Source organism: Mytilus californianus, unplaced genomic scaffold, assembly GCF_021869535.1.
Source record: "Mytilus californianus isolate M0D057914Y unplaced genomic scaffold, xbMytCali1.0.p SCAF_1, whole genome shotgun sequence".
NCBI lineage: Eukaryota > Metazoa > Mollusca > Bivalvia > Mytilida > Mytilidae > Mytilus > Mytilus californianus.
This window is the reverse complement of record NW_026262581.1, coordinates 100,428,642-100,453,200: the sequence shown is the minus strand read 5'-3', so window position 1 is coordinate 100,453,200 and position 24,559 is coordinate 100,428,642. Positions and strand designations below refer to the sequence as shown.

At 30.7% G+C, this 24,559-nt stretch overlaps 1 protein-coding gene across 7 annotated transcripts in view; it reads left to right on the top strand.

Annotated features, from left to right (window-relative positions):
* Nucleotides 1-18,681, top strand: part of LOC127727728 (cAMP-dependent protein kinase catalytic subunit alpha) — a 101,900-nt gene extending 83,219 nt beyond the window's left edge. For 5 of the 7 annotated variants that reach the window (XM_052234859.1, XM_052234881.1, XM_052234888.1 and 2 more), the window contains 6 exons: nt 1,485-1,567; nt 2,536-2,662; nt 8,233-8,328; nt 9,473-9,595; nt 13,033-13,197; nt 14,857-18,681. In XM_052234859.1, coding sequence (XP_052090819.1) covers nt 1,485-1,567; nt 2,536-2,662; nt 8,233-8,328; nt 9,473-9,595; nt 13,033-13,197; nt 14,857-14,982 — 720 coding nt within the window. In that variant the 3' untranslated portion in view covers nt 14,983-18,681. Of the gene's footprint in view, nt 1-1,484; nt 1,568-1,980; nt 2,108-2,535; nt 2,663-8,232; nt 8,329-9,472; nt 9,596-13,032; nt 13,198-14,856 lie in introns of all 7 variants that reach the window. The other 2 variants (XM_052234852.1, XM_052234874.1) reach the window with 1 other exon arrangement.
* Nucleotides 18,682-24,559: the final 5,878 nt, after the last annotated feature.

Here is a 24,559-nt window from a genome sequence, read left to right as displayed (position 1 = left end):
TGCACAATAGCAAGAAATCTTCAATTGCACAGTATTGCGCAATAGCAAGAAATATCCAATAGCACAATATTGCACAATAGCAAGAAATTGTAAATTGTACAGTATTGCGCAATAGCAAGAAATATTTAATTGCACAGTATTGTGCAAAAGAAGATACTTCGTATAAATTGCTTTTTTCTTGACCAATTTCAATGGGGTTTTATTCTTGAATTCTTCGGGTTCTTTAATATGCTGAATCTAACTGTGTATTTAGTTTTTGGATTTTGGGCCCCGTTTTTAAATTGGTCCACATTGAGGTCCAAAGGGTCCAAAAATAAGCTTTGTTTGATTTCATAAAAAATTGAATTATTGGGGTTCTTTGATATGCCGAATCTAACCGTGTATTTAGATTCTTAATTTTTGGTTCCATTTTCAAATTGGTCTACATTTAGGTCCAAAGGGTCCAAAATTAAACTTAGTTTGATTTTAACAAAAATTGAATTCTTAGGGTTCTTTGATATGCTGAATCTAAACATGTATTTAGATTTTTGATTATGGGCCCAGTTTTCAAGTTGGTCCAAATCGGGGTCCAAAATAAAACTTTGTTTGATTTCAACAAAAATTGAATATATGGGGTTCTTTGATATGCTGAATCTAACCATGTATTTAGATTTTTGATTTTTGGGCCCCGTTATCAACTTTGTCCACATTGAGGTCAAAAGGGTCCAAAATTAAACTTTGTTTGATTTCATCAAAAATTGAATTCTTGGGGTTCTTTGATATGCTGAATCTAACCATGTATTTAGATTTTGGATATTGGACCATAATAGGTGAATGTCCAATTTTAAAATTTTTAAGTTCTTAGACCACATTCATTCTGTGTCAGAAACCTATGCTGTGTCAAATATTTAATCACAATCCAAATGCAAAGCTGTATCAATCTTGAATGTTGTGTCCATACTTGCCCCAACTGTTCAGGGTTCGACCTCTGCGGTCGTATCAAGCTGCGCCCTGCAGAGCATTTTATTATATTAGTGTATGTTATACTGTCTCAGGGTATTGAATTTACTGATTACATTTAATTTATTGGACAAGAAATGGATAAAGTCCATGGTCTGTTGTATAGAGAGTTAACTTTCAATGATTATAAATGTTCTTTTTAGTTATTTTTAGATCAATCAAAAATTCTTTCAGAAGGGGAAACAATATTATAAAGAAACAATTCATTTTAAAGTTTAGATAATAATATCCATGTCAGAAGCTCAAATAACAATTATATTATACTGGAATGTCCTGATACCATTCTGATCTTCGTTTTTGTTCACAGGGTGTATGGGCTCTTATACCCTGTCAAGGTAACCAATCAAATTGCAGGATTAGCTGAGATGTTTCACTCCAGTATGATGTACCCATATTTATCTTTCTTTTATTCCTGTTAAAAAAAACAAAAGTGCTTTTAGTAACAATGCTGGAATTTGGCAAATTTTTGTATTCTTTAATTTTAGGACAACTCAAATTTATACATGGTATTGGAATTTGTCACTGGAGGAGAAATGTTCTCACATTTGCGACGTATAGGAAGGTTCAGGTATGTTTTTCACCACCTTGTTCGCAGATCTTGTGAATTCTATAAAAAAAGATTCTTAACCTTTGATCACAAAGCTAATTAACATTAGTAATTTATCATGAAGAAAGTTGTGTTTTCACCTTTCAATGTTTAATTTTTTCATTTATTGTTTACAAAATATAGCTGTCAGAAAATTAACTCTTTACAGTGGTTTGATTTATTCTAAATCAATTGTTTTTATGATGCATCAGACATTTTGAACATTATTGACAAAAGTGATCATTTTCATATAATTAATGTGCTGAAGTAATCAAATAGAAAAAGTATGTATACATGTTAACCATTCTTACCATATTACAGATGTGCTTTTATCTCCTTCTCATAATTCACAGGAAGATATAAATTGTATGTCTATTGTGTTCTTTTTCCTACAGTGAGCCACATTCCAGGTTTTATGCAGCCCAAATTGTATTGGCCTTTGAATATCTTCATTATTTAGATCTTATATACAGAGATTTGAAGCCTGAGAATTTACTAATAGATTCCCATGGGTACCTTAAAGTAAGTAAAGCCGTTAGGATTTAGCCCTGGATATTGTTCTTTATGATGTCATGTATATCAAGCTATCACCAAAAAAAGAATAAGTGGTTGACTGAAATCAGTGAATACACACAATTTATTTAAATTCAAGTTGAGACTATACTCACAAAGAGATTTCGTGAACTACAACTCTTGGTAGTTATGAGTGTTTCATTGTCAAACAGGGTGATTGTGATTACATGATCTACAACCACTTTGTACATATTTTCAATGATTCCAATTCACTAGCAAGAGTGATTTCATCACAATCACTAAGTGTTTATTTATTATTTAGAAAAACAGAACTTGTTTTAAATTTTGGTGCTAGGTTGATCAGTTTGTCGTTTGTTATCCACGTGCATCCAGTGTGATTTTAAGTTTGAATTAATATATTTTGTTATTTTTGACAGTGAGCATCATTCCAGGTTTTATGCTGCACAAATTGTGTTGGTTTTGGAATACTTGCATCATTTGGATATTATGTACCGTGATTTAAAACCAGAGAATTTACTAGTTGATACGATGGGCTATCTGAAGGTATAGTGTGGTGTTGTTTTGGACAAAACAAACCTAGGATTGTTCTGTTGCTTATAGCAACTGTCTCATGTCTTTCTCTGCAGCCAGTTACAAAAGATTTTTATATTTCATGCTTTTGTAAGACAAATTTGTTTCATAGCAAAGCTCATTTTCAGCAGTCTTTTCTTATTTGGAAATGTTTAACCTATTTGTTCATGAGCATGAAAGAAACAAACTAAAAGACAATGATACTAACTTGTGTTAAGTTCAGAGCCATTTGCATAAAAGTACAAAGCATCCTTTTTTCCCAGTTTACTAAGCATCTTGTTTCCTTTCTTCATATTTGCATATTGCATTGGTTCAGTTTATGCATTCAGTAAAAACAAAAGGGGAGATTACTGTAGATTCTGATTTCCTTTGCATTTTACATTTGATCAAAAATATAACATTTTCTTTTAAAAAATAAGATGAATACTAAAATATGATTATTACTGCATTGTTTTATCATGCCTTATTTTAAAAGGAAACATTTGATGAGCTTTGTTGGAATTTGTTCGTTGTCATTAGCATAAAAAAGACAAGTCTTTGATAATTGGCTGTACCTGTATTGGCCTGGGTAAGCTTTACTATGTCTTTGTGCTGCATTGTTGTCAGGTAACTATGGTTACAAGAGAAACTTGTCTGGCTACTACTGATAACAACACATAGCTTACAGTAACAATAGCATGCCTCTATGGTGGTGGTGATATCTTCCCAAGCTTGTGTTGCTTTAATATTAAATCTCGCTCTGCTAACATCCTTCTCATTTATGTTGATATAATTTCTAATTACCAGTTATGTTTCTGTATTGGTGGCGGTGGTTTCATTGTATATTTTAGTTTACAGAGTTTATAGTGTTGTTCTGCTAGACCTGACTCATCTTTCTATCGACACTAATAAACAGTGTTTACATTATTTAGTCTTAATTCTGCTGTAGTGTAGCTAAAATGAGTACTACAAAAAGTGACAAAATTGAAATTAGAATTTTATGTAAATCACTGTTCTTGTCCTCAAATTGACATAATCAGTTTCTGCTATGGATATTTCATAAAAGTTCATTCAACTTGGTGTTATGCCAACAAAAATGTATTAATAGATTTTCCTGTTTTTGCAAAATGCATCGACCTTCAAACTTGTTTGTACTAATACATATTTCAAAAGAAGTTAAGTAAATTTTAACCTTTTTCAGAGATGAATGTGTATTATTATGTGATGTATTATCTTGCGATAATTATGGTTGCATCAAAGAACTGCACAAGAATTTTTATTTTTATGGCAGACAAAAGCATTCCATGAAAATACATCATTTTCATTCATTTCTGTTGAAGTTATCACTTCTGTTCGCTTTTTGAATTATTGTTTGCTGATAAATTTCATTTGAAATCATCTGACATTCTTTCATGCTTGACAAGATTTTCCTTAAACAAGACCCATGTTTCCCTAAATTTTTGTTTTGTTAATACTACACTTGAATTGGTAAGACAGCATTATATGTTGAGTTTATCACATAACGATGAACTGATATTGTCAATTGTTTATCTGATAATAACATTATGTAGTGCATTTAAAAATCCAAACTGTCAATCTAATATTGCAGTATTGAATCAGATTGAAAAAATGAAGTTTTGGCATTTAATTTTTGATATTGCAAACCTATTGTGAATGAATAAAGAAAATAATTTACTTTTTTTGAAATCCTATCAACTGAAAGAAACATTGTTATATTCCTATTTAGTTTGCTGTTGGGATTTTCAAAAGAGAAACATAAATGGGAAAATTTCCTTAGTTGACCTTGACTGCTGTTGTTGAAGACCATAAATTGACCTCTAAATGTCCTATTTGTGTTTTTTTGTGTTGGGTTGCTTTGTCAATGACAGATGTCATGATTTCTGTTTATTCTTCTCTTATTAAATCTTTGGGCATCCCGTTAAAAAAAGGGGGGGGGGGGGGGGGGGGGTTGAAATTTTAGTTGTAGTTAGATAATTAGTATACCTTTAGTTGTTCATTATACTTGACTTATTTCACCTTGCATGTTTCCCAGCTTTTTAACCTGTTGTCCTTTAGTCATCAGATAATTATGTTAGTGATAGGTCTATTTAAAGATAGATTGAATGTTCACCCTTAGGATGTTACCATAAATAGTCATTAAAGTTTCTCTTGACCTTGTTACATGGTTGATCACCAGTGATTTATCTTAGTTGTGTATCTGGAGAAAGGACAACCTCTGATTTTAGATGTATTGATTATTGATGTCCACATTTAAATCCACAACCTAGGTCAACAGATTTACTAATATATTAGAAAATCATTTGTGGAAAATTTCCACTTGATTTCCTCTGTTAAGGGATTATTTGTAAGTGAATAAATAAGACAACCTTCAGTTAACTATGAAAATATTGATTGAATGTCTATCCCCCATTCGGAGCAATGTCCTTTGAATTTTATATGAAGAAAAACATTTTGGTTTTAAATTAAAATTTCCTTTCTTATGTGCAAAAATATCAAGTTACTTAATATGATATTATTTTGTCTGGTGATATGTGAGAAGAAAAATAAGCCATGTTTATGAAAATTATTTGAGGATTACATGTAATAAGGAAGAAGGGAGGGGTTTATTGATTCTCTCTTTGATATTTTGCTATGTACTTAAATCACCTGAGCAATTATTTTCAACTCACAAGGTATTCAAATGCTAATCTGCATTTGAAAATTTTATCTGATGTGAAATAAACAACCAAATTGTTAAGATATATTTCTATGTGAACTTCTGTGGGACGTCAAACACCATAATTCTTGTTTTTTCAGTAAAGATCTTTTGATTTTAATAATTGTTTATTTTGCTGTCCACAAAAACATCAACTTTGGCGTTTACGTAGGAAAAAAATATGACAACACTTGTCTACGTCATCAATAATCTACTTCCCAGCGAGGACAAATAGTTTGTTAAAATAATCCTAGTGATCAATTGTTAACTGGTAACAAGTTGTAGATTGCAATAAATTGACTTTGTTTATTGCCAAAGGGTGTTTTGGTTGTTGATTTATAATTTCTTTTGAAATATAAAGAAATACTGAAAGTCTGGATTTTTTTGCAGTTTGTTTTTCAGCTCTGTATATAACTTTTCAACTTTTTGATATTGTGTAATGATACTGAAATATTGATATACATTTGTGTCTTTATTGACAGCTATATAAATGTTTTGGTTAACTTGATTGCTATGTTATCAGTGTATGTAGAATTGATGCAGTGTTCAGAAGGGTTTATGTTAGTTTGGATTATTCTTAGGTCTTTAGAAATTCCTTATCAGTGGGTTGAAATATTTTGAATACATACATTGTCAATGGGTGGAGTAAGACTAATACTTTTCAATTCTATGTAGTAAATGTTTCTGGTTTTATGTGTTTAAATTACATAATCTTGAGAGAAGAAATAGAGTAAACACTATCATGGTATACTTGGTGTTATATTTGAATGATAATAATAATCTGTTTCATTTCTAGCATGTAAAATCAAAGCTTTCTGTCCTTGAGAATGCTTATTTATATTTGTCTTGTAGTATGTGGACTTGACATCTCTTTTTTCAACATCAAAAAGTCAATTAATATTTTATAAAGACTAATGATGAATTTAATGTATTATGTATTATTGTGCAAACAGTTTTGTCTAGAATAGATTAGCTTTAATTTGTGTGTTTTTGTTTGTTAATAACATACATATATAATACAGATTTTTTGTAAAGTAGTATATGCACAATCTTTGCTGCATAGGCAAGTGTTCAGCTATGAAAATAAAAATCCCATTTTGTGTAATTAACTATTTTACCACCCTTTGTTTTGCATGTCATCAGTTTTTAGACATTCCAAAACTAATACATATGAATGACATGGCCAGTAAATCTGGATTGAAAATGTTTTTGAGATTTCCATAAGTTAACCTCTAATCTTTCAAGGTCCTGAATGTTTCAATTAATACATTGAGTCTTGTACAATGTACAATCATTTGCGTAATTGGTTACATATCTTCAATTGTAAGTAGAAAATATGTAAAGAAAGGTCTAAATGATCTTTTTATTACATTAGAGAAATCTGAATGGTCAATTTAATACCTAATTTGTATTGCAGACTTACTTCTTACTCATTGTCACTGTTATATGTATAGGTCTGACTTCGTACTCTAGCTAATGTAAATTTGTTTAAAATTTTTTAACAATGGTTTGCTTTCAAAAATTTGGTTGGTTTTTCTTAGGGTAATTTTTTATCATATTTCTTCATAGTAGAATATGTTTTAAAATTACTTATTTATTTTCCAATTAAGAATTTTTGACAAAAGAAACAAATCTATACCTTATTTCATAACCATCTACTGTATGTTAGGGTTTTATTTTGGCTTTTTTCAAGGCTTAAAAGCGTAAAAATTTAACTCCCACTTAAATTTTCCTGCATATTCTAGATTTATTGCTGTTTAAATGTTTAATACATTATACAGTTTTTGAACACATTTTCCCCTTAATGTTAAATAAAAAAGAATATATAAGGTCTATTGTATATATAAAAATAAGAAGATGCGTTATGATTACCAATGAGACAACTCTCCACAAGAGACCAAATGACACAGAGAGTAACAACAATAGGTCACCGTATGGCCTTCAACAATGAGCAAAGTCCATACCGCATAGTCAGCTATAAAACGCCCCGAAATGACAAATAAAAAACTATTCAAACAAGAAAACTAATGGCCTGATTTATGTACAAAATAATGAACGAAAAAAACAAATATGATATACAGCAAGACATCATAAGAATGTGCATATTTAACCAAGTTATCTGTTTTCACTACAATTAAAATGCCTAATCATTACACAGTCTTCAAGATAAACTTTTGAATCTACAGGCCCAAAGCAGAATTTTACAAAAATTTTAGTTAGATTCTATTGGCCTGTAGAGATGATTTTTACAGGCCCAACCGCATTTTTACAAGCCTGGGCTGGTGGGCCTGTGGTTGAACGTGGTGACTGATTACAAATGCTCTGTTGATATAATGTTACAAAAATTATCAAAACCAGATATGCAGTATTTTGCAATCCTCTATTTTACCATTTATGTGAAGCACTTTGGAAGTCAAATTTATTGTCATTATATGCACAATGCACCATGCTTCTGCCATACCTAGAAAATAATTTACATTTCAAGGAGTTGTTTCCATTGTCAAAAAATTAAAATGTGAAACAATGTTGGTAGGTGTGAATGTCTAGTAAATGATGAATATGCACTTATTCTGGCTTGTATGTTAAAATGTTTTTAGTTAAGAAAGAAGTGTAAGAGAAAGGCTTTCTCATTCAAAGCATATATTCAGGTCATTAAAATATAAATTTGCTATCTGTCCCATAAGGTCACACAATATATAGGAAAAAGGTTGCTATAGGTACTAAGTCTGCAATAGAAATTAGCTGCATATTAAACAGCATTCCTAGTTGAGAACAAGTTCATTAAATAACTATAGAATTTCTAAAAGATTTAGATAATCAGTTACATACTTGTGTTTCTTTTAAACAGGTGACAGATTTTGGCTTTGCAAAGAGAGTAAAGGGCAGAACATGGACATTATGTGGTACTCCAGAATATTTGGCTCCTGAAATTATTCTTAGCAAGGTAAATTGAATTTGGAAATTTTTTTTTATGCCTAAGGGACAACAAGTATGTAGGGGAATGGGGTATTATGGTTTGTTTAAATAATTTAAAAGGTAGAACCTTTGGTTGTACATATATACTAAAGATGTGCTTGTTGACAGGATTTTGATTTTCACCTAGTTTCCAGTTGGTGAACTTGGTCAATTTTTGGGGAAATTCTCATATAGGGTACTGGGTTTGTCTGTCATACTGCTCTTACACTTTAGAAAGAAGAACCTTTATATTATAAAGACTTGTAAAAATCTTGAAGATGTGCATGTAGACAGGATTTTGATTTTCTTCCTTTTCTTATAATATTACAGATTAATGAACTTAGTCAATTTTTTATGGAAATTTCTCATTTAGCATATTGGGGTTGTTAGTTAAATTCTCTTATAATTTAGAAACTAGTAATTTTGTATTTTGCAAACAATTGTACATAATTATATCAACCTGTCCGTGTCAGAAGGATTGTGATTTTCATCACTTTTTCACAAAATTTTAAATACTTGTTGAACTGCATGTTGGAACTTCTTTGAATCCCCCATCAGATTATCCATAAAATTACCAGCTGTTTTTTAATTTCCCATTTAGGGTACATGGTTTTAAAAAAGAATACAAAATATATAATCATATAATTTATATCATATGCAGTTGTATCATATGTGTCGTTCAGGCACAAAAACATAATGTCACATTCGACATGTTCCTATTTGTCTGTGCTGTTTTAGGGCATATTTGCATTGATTCTCCAAATGGAAGATGTAAAAAAATTTCGTCCGAAAGCAATAGTCGTATTAGTTAAAATAGTGGAAATGAAATGAAACCTTAGTACTGAAGTTAAAACTTGGAAAAGTAGTATTGATGTAATGATATATGTTTTTGATAATTCCGTTTGGGTATTAGTTTTAACCAATGAAAAGCCAGTTATTAGTCCCCTCCTGATGATTTCGAAGTGGACTTTAGGTTTGCACTCCGTCCATCTGTCTGTCCACTGTCAGTCTGGCAAATCAGTTTTCCACACTTTATTTCTTTGTGCTGTGAAGATATTGATTTGATATTTGGTGTATTGTTATATCATGACAAGTTACAGAATGCTTGTTTATAATTGTATTGTATATTTTAGGGTTACAACAAAGCAGTAGATTGGTGGGCATTAGGAGTTCTAGTCTATGAAATGGCAGCAGGTTATCCTCCATTCTTCGCAGATCAACCCATCCAAATCTATGAGAAAATTGTCTCTGGAAAGGTAAATATAAGAAAACTTTATATGTTAATTGTCAAGTATAATTACAGAAAGAAGTGAAACTTTCATTGATTATTCCCATGTAAATACAGTGTTCCCCATCATAATTGGCCAATTTTATTTTGCATATCAGAAGTGGTATTGTTTTTGTTACTCACAACATTTTCTCTGTTGAAGATAGAGAAGGACCCTATACTGTATAACTTCATTGAAGAAAATACACAGTATCTATGTACCGAAGGCATAACAAAATGTACTTTTATTATTTATTTTACAACTGCCACAAGAATTTTAACGGTTTTCTTTTGGTGTACTTTAATCTTGTTTTAAGTACAGTACAATGACCTGTCATTCAGAACAAAATAATTAAATCAAACTGTCTTCAAATAACATCTATAAATCTTCCCCTGTAAAAGTATAGTTTATGGCAATCAGTCATCTGGAACATACATTTAGTATTCTAAGTTCAAGATAATAAATATTTCAGTTGGAAATGAAAATTTACTTATAAATAAAGTAAGCTTACATTAATGGCAAGGATGTATTGATTTATTAATTTTGTACTGGAAAGTTATGGTTGGTCTATGTCAATAAATCATTGGAATAAGATATTGTCATATCTTCATTTACATACATTTAGATTAGGTTTCTATATTTAGCCATTGATTTGTCATTTTCTGACAGTTTGTGATTATCTGATAACAGTATTCAACATTGTTTTATTAGTTCCAAAATCATTGATTAGATGTTTATTTGAAAATGAATAGATTTACTGTTTTCTTTTCCATTATTTTCTGTTAAAGATCGTGTAGAAGTAAGTTTTTATGCTGGAAGCCAGCCTAATGCTGTCAAAGGCTAATCTTGGTCGATTTTCTCAAGTTATTTTTGAAAACTTCTACTGGAAATAGTTCTTTGATTTTCTGCTGTCTGTTGAGTTCACTTTAACAATTTTGATCTTCAAACAAGATCTAAAAAAACTTGATAAATAGGTATCACATCAATTGTTGTAGTTTATTTCTTTGTTTATTAATAAGATATTGTGTGAAATTGAGAATGACTGAGATTTATGTAGATTATCAGATCAGGTAAATCCCTTGTGTATATTAATTTTGTATTTCCAATTATCTTGTTGTCATGACAACTTACAAGCTCAGGAGATTTGATCAGAAATGTCATCTTCACTAATTAGCCTGGAAATTAACAATAAATTGGCAGCCAATAAAACAAAAGCATAGTTAGCAAAACAAACAAAAAATGCTTATAAAATTTCAGTTATTTAAGGAAAAACTAATTTTTATTCTATAAATTATTTAATTCATAAGGAAGTAAAGTTTAACTTTATTTTATTTTAATATGAAAATGATAAAATTTTGCCAAGTTATGCATGTTGGCACAACAAAACTGAATACAATAGGTAAGTATCTCCAAAACATGAATATTATAAATATTTTTATAAAACCTTTGACTTGAACGGAATGTTGTTTTTTTCCATTCCAGAAATAATTTTGCAAATTATGTCTAGTGAAATAAAAGAGTAAATCTAGAAGTCAATTGAGGTTTTATTTAAGTGAATAATATTGCAAGACTAATTGAGCTATACTTAACACATTTTTATACGACCGAAAAAAAATTTGTTTTCGTATAATGCTATCATGTTGTCGTCGTCCTAAGACACATATGGTTTACGGACAATAACTTTAGTTTAAGTGAATGGATCTCTATGAAATTTTACCAGAAGGTTCAAAGGTTTGGATTGATTTTGGGGGTTATGGTACCAATAGTTTAGGAAAAAGGGGCCAAAAACAATAATTTTTGTAGTTTCCGGACAATAACGTGTGTGTAAGTGTATGGATCTCTCTGAAATTGTACCACAAGGTTCCATATCACAAAGGGAAGGCTGGGATTGAGTTTGGGTGAATTGCCCCAAACGTTCAGGAATAAGGGGCCAAAAACAAGCATTTTTCAAGTTTCCAGACAATAACTTGTGTTTAAGTGTATGGATCTCTCTGAAATTGTACTACAAGGTTCCATACCACAAAGGGAAGGCTTGGAATTGAGTTTGGGGGTAATTGCCCCAAACGTTTAGAAATTAAGGGCAAAAAAGGAGCCAAAAACAAGCATTTTTCTAGTTTCTAGACAATAACTTGTGTTAAAGTTTATGGAACTCTCTGAAATTGTACATTTTTCCTGAAAAGAAAGTAATCTTCAAAATTTCAAAAAAATTTGGGATCGGGGGGTTTCTAAAAGTTTGGGGTTGGATTTTTTTTCAAATTTTTTTGGGGGTTCATATTTTTTTTTCAAGATTTTTCATTTCATAATTTTTGGGTTTTTTCCCCCAAAATATTTCCATTTTTACATTGATTATTTCTGATTTATATTTAAAAAAAAGCAACAAATACTGATATGGCAGGAGATACACACCAAATAGGGTGTGTAAATTGTTATATATAACAGATTAACTAAGTAGTGTGCAACAGCACAGTATCGCGCAATAGCAAGAAAACTTCAATTGAAAATAAATACAAATCTTTTAACCAATTTCAATGGGATTAATTTAGTCTTTAATTTTTGGGGGTTCTAACCTTGTATTACTATTTTGGATATTGGGCCCCATTTTTGAATTGATCTACATTGAGGTCCAAAGGGTCCAAAATTAAACTTTGTTTGATTTCATCAAGAACTGAATTATTGCGGCTCTATGATATGCTGAATCTTATTGTGCATTTAGATTTTTTATTTTGGGCCCTGTTTTCAAATAAGTCCATATTAAGGTTTGAAGGGTCCAAAATTAAACTGTTTGATTTCAACTAAAATTAATATTTTGGTTTTTTTTTATATGCTGAACCTAACCATGTTGTTAGATTTTAGATATCAGACCATACTAGGTAACTTAAATGTCCCATTTCAAATTTTTAAGATCTTTGACCACATTTGTTTTGTGTCAGAAACCTATATTATGTCATAAATTTGATCACAATCCAAATTCAGACAGTATCAAGCTTGAATATTGTGTCCAAACTTTCCCCTACTGTTTAGGGTTCGACCTCTGCGGTCGTATCAGGCTGCGCTCTGCAAAGCATTTTATTTTTATTGTAATACAGGAACCATATTCATTAATTTTGCATTATCATAAGTTGTTAAAGATTAACAGTAAAAATATCAAATTATATTGGGAAGCAAATTAAACTTATAGCTAGCTGCATAATTCCAGCTGACTATGCCAGATGGCCCTTTGATTTTTTCAGTGTTTATACTACAATACTTAGGCCTTTGGAAGTGAGATATTTGGTTTTGATATGTAAAAAAATCTGTTCTAGCAATAAGGTAACCTTTCACTGCAGCTATGGTTCAAATAGTATTTCTCCAAGGTCATGTGTTGTTATCATTTAATCATGAAAAGTGAATTTACATATAACTAAATTTATATTGTTTGTTTTCAGGTTCGATTTCCATCCCACTTTAGTTCAGATTTAAAAGATCTTTTGAGGTCATTACTACAAGTAGATTTGACTAAACGTTTTGGAAATCTGAAAAATGGTGTTAATGATATCAAAAACCACAAATGGTTTCAGTCTACAGACTGGATAGCAATATATCAAAGAAAGGTAATGTATGGAATATAAGCAACTTTTACAGAATCATAGAATATAACAATATCTGATACATGTTCTCCTTATAGAGTAGCTTATAAGTTTGAAATAGAGATTGACCGGTGTTCAAATTGTGTGGATCTAAGAAGGAACTTTTGATTTACAAAAGTCAAGGACATCTCATTCTTTACACTGATGCTTTATACAGGACCTTTGACCTTTTTAAGGAGGAAGTTTCACTTGAAAATTCATATTGTCAGGCCCTGAACTGTCATTATTCAAAGCAAATTTGAAATCTTGGATCAATATTACTGCAGCTAAATTAAACAACAAAAGCTAGTAATGGCCTGATGACTACACAAATGAAAAAAAACTATATTCTGTTTTATGTCAGTAAAGATGGAAACATGCCAGACATTATCTTGTTTACATAATTGATAATGATGTTGTTCTGATTTGATTGTTATTCTCAGCAGTATGATTAAAATTAAATCTGGGATAATGTGTTTCTTTTCTTGGATCGATCTGAAGTAGTACTTTAGAAAATTACTCCTTCCTTTATATAAGATTAATTGCATGTAATAGTAATATTGAAAGTCAGAAACATGATGGTCTAAAAAAATATAAGAGGAGTTTTACTATGTAGGAGTGTATTCATTGGTGGATGTCAATTTTATATTGTTTTATTAGTTTTGGAGAGTCCTTTCAGACTTAGCATTCTTATTTCAATAACAACAATTAGAAACTCTTAGAATAACAATACTTTGACAATAAAGTTTCACATAATTTGTTAGCGTTTTCACTGTCAGATATGTAACTTCAAAAATAAGTAAGGAAAAAAAGATGAACATGTTTAGTTTGTTTTTAAAGTACAAATGTACATTTATATATTTATTCATTCAGCCGTCTATTCCAATTAAGTGTTGTGTTCAGGGGAAGATTTATGTAATTTAAAGAGAGGAGAATATTAATGGAATCTTAAAGAGGAATACATCCATGTGATAGCAACAAATTAAAAATTAAAAAATCTTTCAAAGTTTTGTGTTAAGGTCCAGCTTTAAATAAGGAATGCTTTCAGTTAGTGTGCATACCTTAGTTAAAAATAAAGATTCATGGGGAAAAAAGGTCACCTTGAACTTGACCTACATTAAACCCAATGTTGACTTTGGGTCTATTTTGTGTAAAAAGCACAGATCTAAGCAGCAACTAGGGACTGAAGTGGTGTTTTGTCACTGGGTACATGTTTTATATTAAGAAGTGCAAACATTTGGTCATTGGGATCTACATGTTACACATGAATGCCTCGGATCCAGACTTGCTTTTAAAAAAGTTAGCTGACAAACCTGCAAACCTAAAAAAAACATTGCTCATAGTAAGTCCTACATCCTTTTGTGAAATGCTATCCTGATTAAGGCTACTGAACTACAAATCATAGATATTTGTTGATTGCTCAGGTTGGATAGTAATGGAGGGTCACTGAAACAAATTTGGATCACTTACACTAAAATTTTTATGCATAAATGACTGGATGACATTTAGCCAAATTTCGAACACTTTGTGTAAAAAGATAATCCCACATTCACAGTTACATCTATCGAAATATTACATTATTGTCTTTTTAGAGCCACACTAGCTTAGACCACTATATTTAACTTTTTTTTTTGTATTATCCAGGTTGATGCTCCATTTATACCTAAATGCAAAGGACCTGGAGATGCCAGTAATTTTGATGACTATGAAGAAGAACCACTCAGGATTTCATCTACAGAAAAATGTGCAAAAGAGTTTGCTGATTTTTAAGAGTTCATTTAACAATGGAGAGGTGTCATGTGGGTCATTACAAATTACACAAGTCATGCTGGAGAGGGAATGAACGAACATTTATCATTAATATCTGTTTAGATCTCATCCAGTTTTTTCCCCCACATGTGCAATATTGAGTGATCAATGTTAGGTTGTGTGTATGTTATATCATCTGGAGCAGTAGAACGTTCTGTGATGTTACTGCCAATCTTAACAGCATTATATAAAACCTCGTAGAATGCTGATAGCCAGGAGTGATGTTGGACAAATTTTAGGCTTTTTACAGCTGCTGCTTTACAAAAGAAATGATGTTCATGTGTAGTTCCATGTCTGATTTGTATTAGTGAATGGTTTACAGATATTTGTTTTATGTGTATAGCCTTGAACGTAGCAAAAAGAACTTGCTATATATAAAGTGGTTTTAACTGACAGGAAAATCTCTAAAGAATTTCAATTTTTTAAAGCAAAACAGGAATTGTGTATGGTATGGTATTATTATGGCTAGTTATCTAGTATTTCTAGAAATTTGTATGACATCAGCTTTAGTGAATTGTCAGCTATTGTTTATATCAAGTTGAATAAATTTATATTGCTCGTTTGTCAGTTTTAATAAAGACGACAAACACCAGTACTGATTGAATAATTCATTTAAAGTCATGTATTCATAATCTTAGTTCTTGGCAATTTTCAAAATTGATCAACTAATTGATTCTATTTCATGTTTCATTATGTAGTAGTGATTGAAGTTTAATCACTGCATACTTTTACTTCTAGTGGAGGATAAAAAACTCCATTTTGTTGACTATTTAAAGATATTATTTTATTTTTAGTTTACATGAGCGTAGAAATGTATATGATGTTTACAGTTTTTACTATGTAGAGTTTGTTTATATTTTGTTAAGATTTGTCTACCTAATTACATTACATGTATATGTCTAGTGGTTTCAGAAGTTAGAACTAGTCTTTATTAATTATTCATATGACATATATAATACATGTATATGTGTGTAATAATGTCTGTATATAATTGTATGGTTCAGATGATTGACATTTGTTTGTATATCTATGTGAATTATAGCTCTGATACTCAGAACTTTTGTACTCATTAGATCAATGGGTGTTTAGAATCTATGTCACAATAAAGGATTTGTTAACTTTTATTATACAGAATTGTTGGTTACCAAACGGTAATGCCACTGTTACAGATATGTTAAACTTACATACTCTGGTATTTGGAATTCTTATGGATGAAGTTTTTCTTGAAAGTTGAGAGTGGAAAATATGAATAAGGTCTGGATATGAAGACATTTTTTTTGTACAAAATCAAAAGACAAATCCCAAAGAATTGAGCAAAATAAGTTGAACGTAACCTGGATATGTCACAATCCACTTTCTGTGTCATTGACCATAGTCCATCACATTTTCCATTATCTGAAACTTTAACAAAAACCAAACAAATTTGAACATAATCTCCCATAGGTGAATAGTATTGTGCCATCTTTTTTTCATTTTCATTGATTTTGTAGGGTTCCCCATAACCAAACAAGGGCTGTTACATGTTTCTTAAAGGGTATACATATCCATCTTGGAACTCATAAAAAATGACTTACTAGAAACCAACCAAATTCAATCAAAATCTTCAGTTTGAAATGTTTTATTGCACATTGATTTTTGGGGTTTCCCATACCCAAATCGGGACCTGTTGATGTGTGATATGAGTATTCAATAATTATCAAACCACTGAGATTCGTTGGTTCTTTGGTCAGAACATCAACCCATGGAAGGTTAGGATATAAGCACTTGTATGAAAACATCGGAGATTTCCTTTCTCTAAAAATCTTAGTACATTAAATTGATAAATGTTATCATATATCATTGAAAGCCATTTTGTTTTTTCAAAGGTTGGCATATTTCTGTATCCATCTTGTAACATAGATTCTAACACCAGCCTAAGAATGCACATTTACACATCACCAGTAAATTCATTTAGCAGTATTAGTAATAATAACTTCCAAAATGTCTAAACATGGAATAGTGTTTTGAACATACAGGGTACACATAGAATCTAGCAAATCCATCATGATAAGTGAAAACTGATTCTTGAATCTTAAAAGCAAACTACTGGTATATAATTGTCAATGATATTTTAGTCAAATGATGGTTTGATGCATGCTGTAAATTATATGTTGACGTATAAACAAATGATGTTGGTTTTATTGTAGGTTTGTGTAGAACTACCGGTAAATCTGATAATATCACAATAGTGAGGAAAATTCACTGGCTTTTTTAGACGGTTTTCAGTTTTCATATAATCATAGCAAAAATCTGTGGCTAAATTAAAAATCAATTAAAGCTTTGTGTGTAGACCTGCAGAAATTTCAGATATAGTTAAAAATCATTCAATATCCGGAATTAAAGAGGAAGGTACATTTTTTTTTGTGAAAGGGGGGGGATTAAAACATGTACCTGTTAAGACTTAGATTTACCTACCATGTTAAGTAGCTAGGCTGTATTAAGGGAATTAAAATGTCAGATACTGCTAGATACTTTGTATGTACAACATAGGAAATTTTTGTTCTCTTACAAGCTTGTCATTGTTTAACTTATCAAATCACTCAAAATGTCAAACAAATCTTGGGAAAGGGCCTTGTATGTGTTGTTATGAGTTCAGAATGTTTTCACTTGTGTTGTTGGATTTCTAAGAGAACTGCTTTGCAATTATTTGCTTTTACCAAACTTGTACATTTTGGGTAATTGCACATTAATAACATATTAGTGCTATAAGAATACACTATTATACAAATTTTATACCTATATATAGAAAGAAATTTTATGTGTGTAAATGTACCATAATAGGTAAAATAATAATTTGAAAATGCTTGTTTGTATGTGTAATATCTAGTTTTTGGTTTGATATTTGTTACGTCTATAATTATTTGCATGTTATGTTTAGTTGCATAATGCATTTACTGTTTGGCTTTTCCCCTCCAAGCTGTTCTCAACTTTAAGAATATTCTAATATTATATTTTATAAACAAATAGCAACACATTCAAATGCATAATTCAGAATTTCAAGTAAAAATACAATGACTGTTCAGGAATGTTGAAACTGAATGACCAAAGACCAGGAATGATTTGGAGTATAAAATGTTGCTGCAAGCCAGTGTTAATCAAAATTATATTAGTCTCTGTTATTTATCTTTATGGCATGAAGTAACTTTGAATGGTTTTCAAGCAAATCAAGATGTATAAATTTATTTATAATTAGTGCTTGTCTTGAAAGTAAATGGAAGTTCTTTTGAAGAATTGTATATATATATGCTGATTCTTAAATCTGCATAAAATCTTTGTTCAAATTCTGTGACACAATTTAATTTAAATGTTTATTGGGTAGGATAATACAAACAAAATAGCCAAAAGACATTCTCTATTTACAGCCAATAGTATTCCTTATCCATTTGGAACCTTCTTCATGGCTCAAACCTCTATTTCAATATCCTAGAAAGAAAAACATTTCTGTCTCGCGTAGGAATTTTTAGGATTTCATGAAATGATATATTTTAATATCAGTGGTACAAAAAAATGTATTAAGAACTACTATCAGGCATTTATCTTTGTCTGGTGTTACTAGTTCTGTATGTATTTTTGTTATTTAATTGCAAATCCAAACCAAAAAATAAACAATTCAGTCTATAATATATTGTGTTTTTCTTTAATATTCATCCAGTCTTTTATAGAAGGCTTTTTCCCCCTGATAAAATTACACCATGTCATAGACAAAACATGGAAATGATGGACTTGAAAATCATGACATTTTCCTTGATTTTTCAAACTATGATTTTCAGGTCCTCCCTTTCCATGTTTTGTTGGAAATGGTGTATTTTTTGCCAAATATCAATAAAGGATAAAAGCATTATATGTGTATCATAGCAAGGTTGTCTATCATAGTCAGTGACTGTAGGTAGGAAAACATGAATAAATGAGGAAATTTGGTAGGATTGCCAAGGAGACAAAAGGACAAAGATGTGAACAATTACAGGTCACTCACTGCCTTCATAAGAGGCAAAACCTATAGTGTATAGTAAGCTATAAAAGATCCTGGCATGGCAAAATCTGAAACAATTCAAAAGAGAAAACCAAAGGCCCGATCTATATTATAACAATGAATGAAAAACAAATATGGTCGACAGCAATCAATGACAACCACTTGATTACAAGTTCCTGGCTTGGAACAGGCACATAAAGAATGTGGCAAGGTTAAACATGACTGAGTGCTCAACTTTCCAAATAACCTAGACAGTGGTGTAACAGCACAAAACATAAGAAAAACTGTAAAAGTTAGTTGGAAAGGGTTTGACTCATCAGATGGTGGTACTATAATACCTTATTTATAACAAGTTCAAAGCCCAATTTCAATTAATAAAAAAAACATGTTCCCATGGACTAAAGTGTCAATCAGTACATCTACAGATATAGTGGAAATACATCGTGATCTTTCTCAGAAGGGCACCAACTTGTGCAATGCCAAAATATAAGTATCAACCAGATGTAGGACCATGAGTGTTATTACCTGGAAGGCAATACATGTTAAGTTGTGTATTAAACTGTTAAGAATAAAATCATTGAATGCATTGGTAAAGATAATATTCAAAGATCTTATAACAATGCTAAATTGATAACCTTTTAGAATGGGTTTATTCAGAGGTATCTTCATTTACAAGCTCTATAAGCAACATAAAAATTAGGATGTGATATTCCATTTCTGTCATGTCTCAACAAGGCGAGAAAGCAAAACTAAGGGGTGTTGTTTCCAGCAGTGTCAACAATGTATTGCATGTAGTTTTATTTCCATAGAATTTAGTTGGCCCCACCCCATCTGTCATGGTCTATTGACCTTGAAACTTTGGCATAGTGTTATACATGATTGTTGGTTGCTTAATGTCCAGTGGCAAATATTTCATACATGTTAACGACAATACATAATATTACATGTTAAGGTATTTAAGATGAACCCCCAAAGGTTAGTCAATGATATTTGGTATGCAGTTGTACATGTATTTGCATTTGCACATATCATTTCATGGTAATAATATGGCCCTGCCAATCATGGTTCAATGACTTTAAAACTGTTGCATAGTTAACATGTTAAAAATTTTGGTTTAGGTCAGTTTAAAGGGAACCACCTAATATAATAAGTTTTGTGGTATTTGGTATGCAGTTGTATTAGCATTGGCATTTCTCATTTCCACAAAGATTATTTGGCCCTGCACCTTCAGTCATGGCTCATTGACTGAATGTTTTGCCTAGTTTACATATCAAAAGTATTGCCATTTTATTTCAACATTTACATTATACTATGAAAATTACATAGAGCCAAGTCATATAACTATGTCAACATTTTATTATAAGATTTCCACAGAAACAGCCAAACTTCCAAAGCAAATATTGGTATCTATGAAATAATTTAATAAGGGTTTTAAATAATTTGTTATAACAAAATCACTGAATATGTAATTTTTCAGATATATACCTGTAGACAGTCATTGAAATCTAAAATATAACCATGGGCATAGAGAACGAGTTTGCAAAATATACATATCATAAGAAGGGGCCAAAACAGCAAAATATACATATCATAAGAGGGGGCCAAAACAGCAAAATAACCAATAAGTAACAAACAATTATCTCTTTTGTCTTAAAATTTTGGTACAAAGTTTTCCATCGGAAACTGAAATATCCAAATCATTTTTAATTTACTGAATTGGGATTTTAATTTACCAGTTTAATGAAAATAAAATAGAAATCACAACACTTATTTACATTTAAAAACATAATAACAACAGGAATATAAAATGTTATGAAAAATGATTTACTGTAACTGTATCTAAAAAAATGTAATATACCAGTATGAGCATGAGATTATTATTTCATGCTTTAATTCATTATCCCAAATCAATTACTAAATCTTGTTTACTTCTAAAGTTCATAAGGTAAATGACCATATAAATATCCTGATAATAGACAGATCATGTATATCTTATTATTGAAAATATAGGAGATAGCATGATAATGTGATTGGTCATTGAATAACTGGTAGTTTATATCCTATAGGTAAAAGATAATACTGATATTAAATTTCTGACCAGTATAGAAAGGTTAACAAGCTTTGTTGTGTCACTGTGTGTTATTAAAGATTCTGTTTGTATTTTTCAGACAGATAGTTATTTGCTTAAATTAGACTAGCTCTCAGTAGCTGTGCCTACTCTATATCAATATATGGTGTCTTTTTTTTGTAAGAAGTGTCAAGTCATTTTTCAATTGACTTTCAACATTTGTTTAAATGTTGTGCTGTTACACAACTGTCCCATGTTAGGTGGAAGGTTGAACACTTACAACCATGTTTAATCCTGCTACATTCTTTATGTGCCTTCTCCAAACAAGGAGCCTTTAGTCCAGTGGTTGTTATTTAGTGCTTCACATTTTGCCCATTTAAGGGCCTGTCAAAGCTTAACATACGGAATGGGTTTTGCACATCATTGATGGTTGTATGGTGACCTGTACCTTCTATGTTGTATAGTTGTTTCATTTACAATGATACTAAGATACATCTCCTTATTTTTTCTATTATCAGTGCTAACATGTTTATTTATCTATTGAGTATCTTTTCCTTTTCCCATCAAGTTAATACAGATTAGGTTGGTATAGGATGATACATAAAAGTACAAAAGCAAAGTAAACAAAACATTTTGAATGAAAATTGATCACTTCATTTTGCAGTATAATTGTTGCATTTAAATTATTAGTGGAAAAATTTGATATTCAAGCGCATAAAAGTTTTAACTTCCACACAAATTTATAAATATTATCAAAATTATTTACTACTAAATACTGAAACTGTTTATTCCTTTGAAGTTTTAATTATTTTTGATTCAGACACAGTTTAATTGCAAGTATTATATTTATCTTGATGGTAGCTGTACTTTTATTTGTGAAATAAAAAAAAAACAAATATGAGCAGGATCTTTCTGCATAGTCAAGTGAATGATTCAGTATTAATGGATAATAACATCCTGTTATTGACCAGTGACCAAGGGTTTATTAGAAGTGATTTACTATGAGGGATTAATACCTGTAAAACTGTCTAATATTTCACCTACATAGTATAAACAATGTATGAGGACAAAGGTGGTTAATGAAAAGGACCACTGGTCAAAGGGGATTAACTTTTTTTATTTAAAACCATGGCTGGAACATCTTATTTTCATGCAAAATTTGCATATTATGATCTAACACTGTTGTGTTTCATGTAAACATCTATATTATTATTTAAGATAAATCAAATGACAAGGATGATGCCTTACAGGGCCAAAATTTTCAAAGTTTTAAAAAGGCTTATCTCTGACAAACATCATGGATAAGAACTTGGAACATTTTGACAATTCTTACCGAAGTATAGGTCTTCTGATAGGGCAACTTATTGGAGTTATCTTCATAATAATTACTATAAACAAATTAGTGGAATGAGAAATAAGAGGCTTAAAATAGTTTATGGGCATCTTCAACATTTAACTTTAAAGTTCTTGACTTTGGTCTCATTTTTGTTGATCATCTACTGCTCATAATTTTTCTGTAATTAATTTCTCTCCATCTACTAAAATGTTTGCCCAAAATACAAAAAAAAAGAGGTAAAAATTGACATTTAAGGGCAATAACTTTTCTAAGAAGCAGACTTACAATTTCGGCTTGACGTAATTGTAGATCTTGTTCGATCATTTTTTGCTGTTTCTCTTTATCTACTTTAGATTTTGCTCAATCCATAAAAAAGATGATATATTTGAAGATCTTGTTTTTCTGATCAATTTTGCTTTTTTACAATTTTTCTTCATCTACTGTAATTTTGGCCTAAAATGCAAAAATAGATAAAAATTGTCATTAGGGACAATACCTTTTAAAAAGAATTGGTCAACGGTCTATTTGAATTTTTCTAGATAACAGGCAAAAAGTTTTAAACAACAGGCTTTTTAGAGCCTGAATTGCTCATCTGGTAAAAAATATGCTATTTTAATATTTATTTTTTTCCTTCATTGCAATAAGTTATACAAATGTATAGTAATAAGTTAAACCAACTTTCAATGGCAATAACTGTAAGCAGTCAATTGACGATTTCTGCAAAGTTGACTTATTTGTAGATCTTATTGTTCTGGACATTTTTACTGCTAAAAATTTCTCTCTAACTGTTAAAGTGTATCAAGATCATAACCAACAACTGTGAAATTTTAAAATTGACATTTATGGAGCAATTACTCCAAAATGGGTTGTCCCATTTTTCTGAAACGACCTGCTGACCATTTTTACCAGTCAAATTTGCTCTTACCACTTGAGATATAAGCCAAAAACTGCATTTTTAAAAAAAGTTTGTGACAACGGAAGCCATGTGATGGAAAAAGCTCACATGCCCTTTTACGTCAGGTGAGCTAAAAATGGATAAAATCGTTATTTGAGGGTAATAACTCCTATAAGGAGTTGTCTGACAGTTTTGGTTTAAACGGATAATAGGTAGATCTCAATGTTCTGAACATTTCCGTCCCTGTCAGATTTTTTCGAACTATAGAGGTTTTTTAAAAAGATAGTAGACAAAACTTGCATTTTACCCCTATGTTCTAGGCTTAGCCATGTAGGCCATGTTGGTTGTTGGTTGGCGGGATAGCAGATACCCAATGATTATTCTGACCACATTTCCTTTTAAATGTGAAGAATTATAAATATTATTCATCCTCACCATGTGGCACTTATTCACATTTAAATACTAGCATAAGTTGTCAAAGTCCCTTAACTCCCACAAGAATTATCAAAATTCTAAGGCAACATAGTATGGTCAAGTGAATAAGATGATAATCAATATTATACCACATATGACAGGGTTCTTACATCTAGTTTCAGGAGAGAAGCAGTCACAAGATGTGGATTTTCTGCAATAGGTCAGGGAAAGTCAAAGTCATATAACTCTAGCAGAAAATGTCAAATCAAAATGACAGGATAATATGAGGAGGAGGGGGAAGTCATCTCCTTTCTCCCACCTCATCTCTCCTTTTTCTCTGTCCTCCTTTAATATGGTCAACTGCTCACGATGACAACAATCCTGTCAATTAGCTATCTTAGAGGAATTACCTCCATAAGGTGTCATTGTTTTGCAATTTGAAACAAGAGGCTACCAACAGCCTAATTTCTATACCTGTTAAAATATGCCATTTTGATATTGATTTTTTTTTAATAGCAATCAGTTTAAAGGCAATAAATCCTACTACTTGTGTGACTTGCAAATCTTGTTTTGCTGTTTTTTTTTTGCTTTTTAAAATTTCTCTTTTAACAGTCCAAAAGTTTTTGACAAAAATGCAATAACAAAAAAAAGAGGATAAAAATCATCATTCAGGAAAAATGACTTCTATTGCAGGATACAATTTTTAAACTAGATATCCTGATGATGATTGTGACACATTTCTTTTTAAATGTCAAGAAATGTAAATATTATTCATCCTCACCATGTGGCACTTATTCACACTTAAATACTAGCACA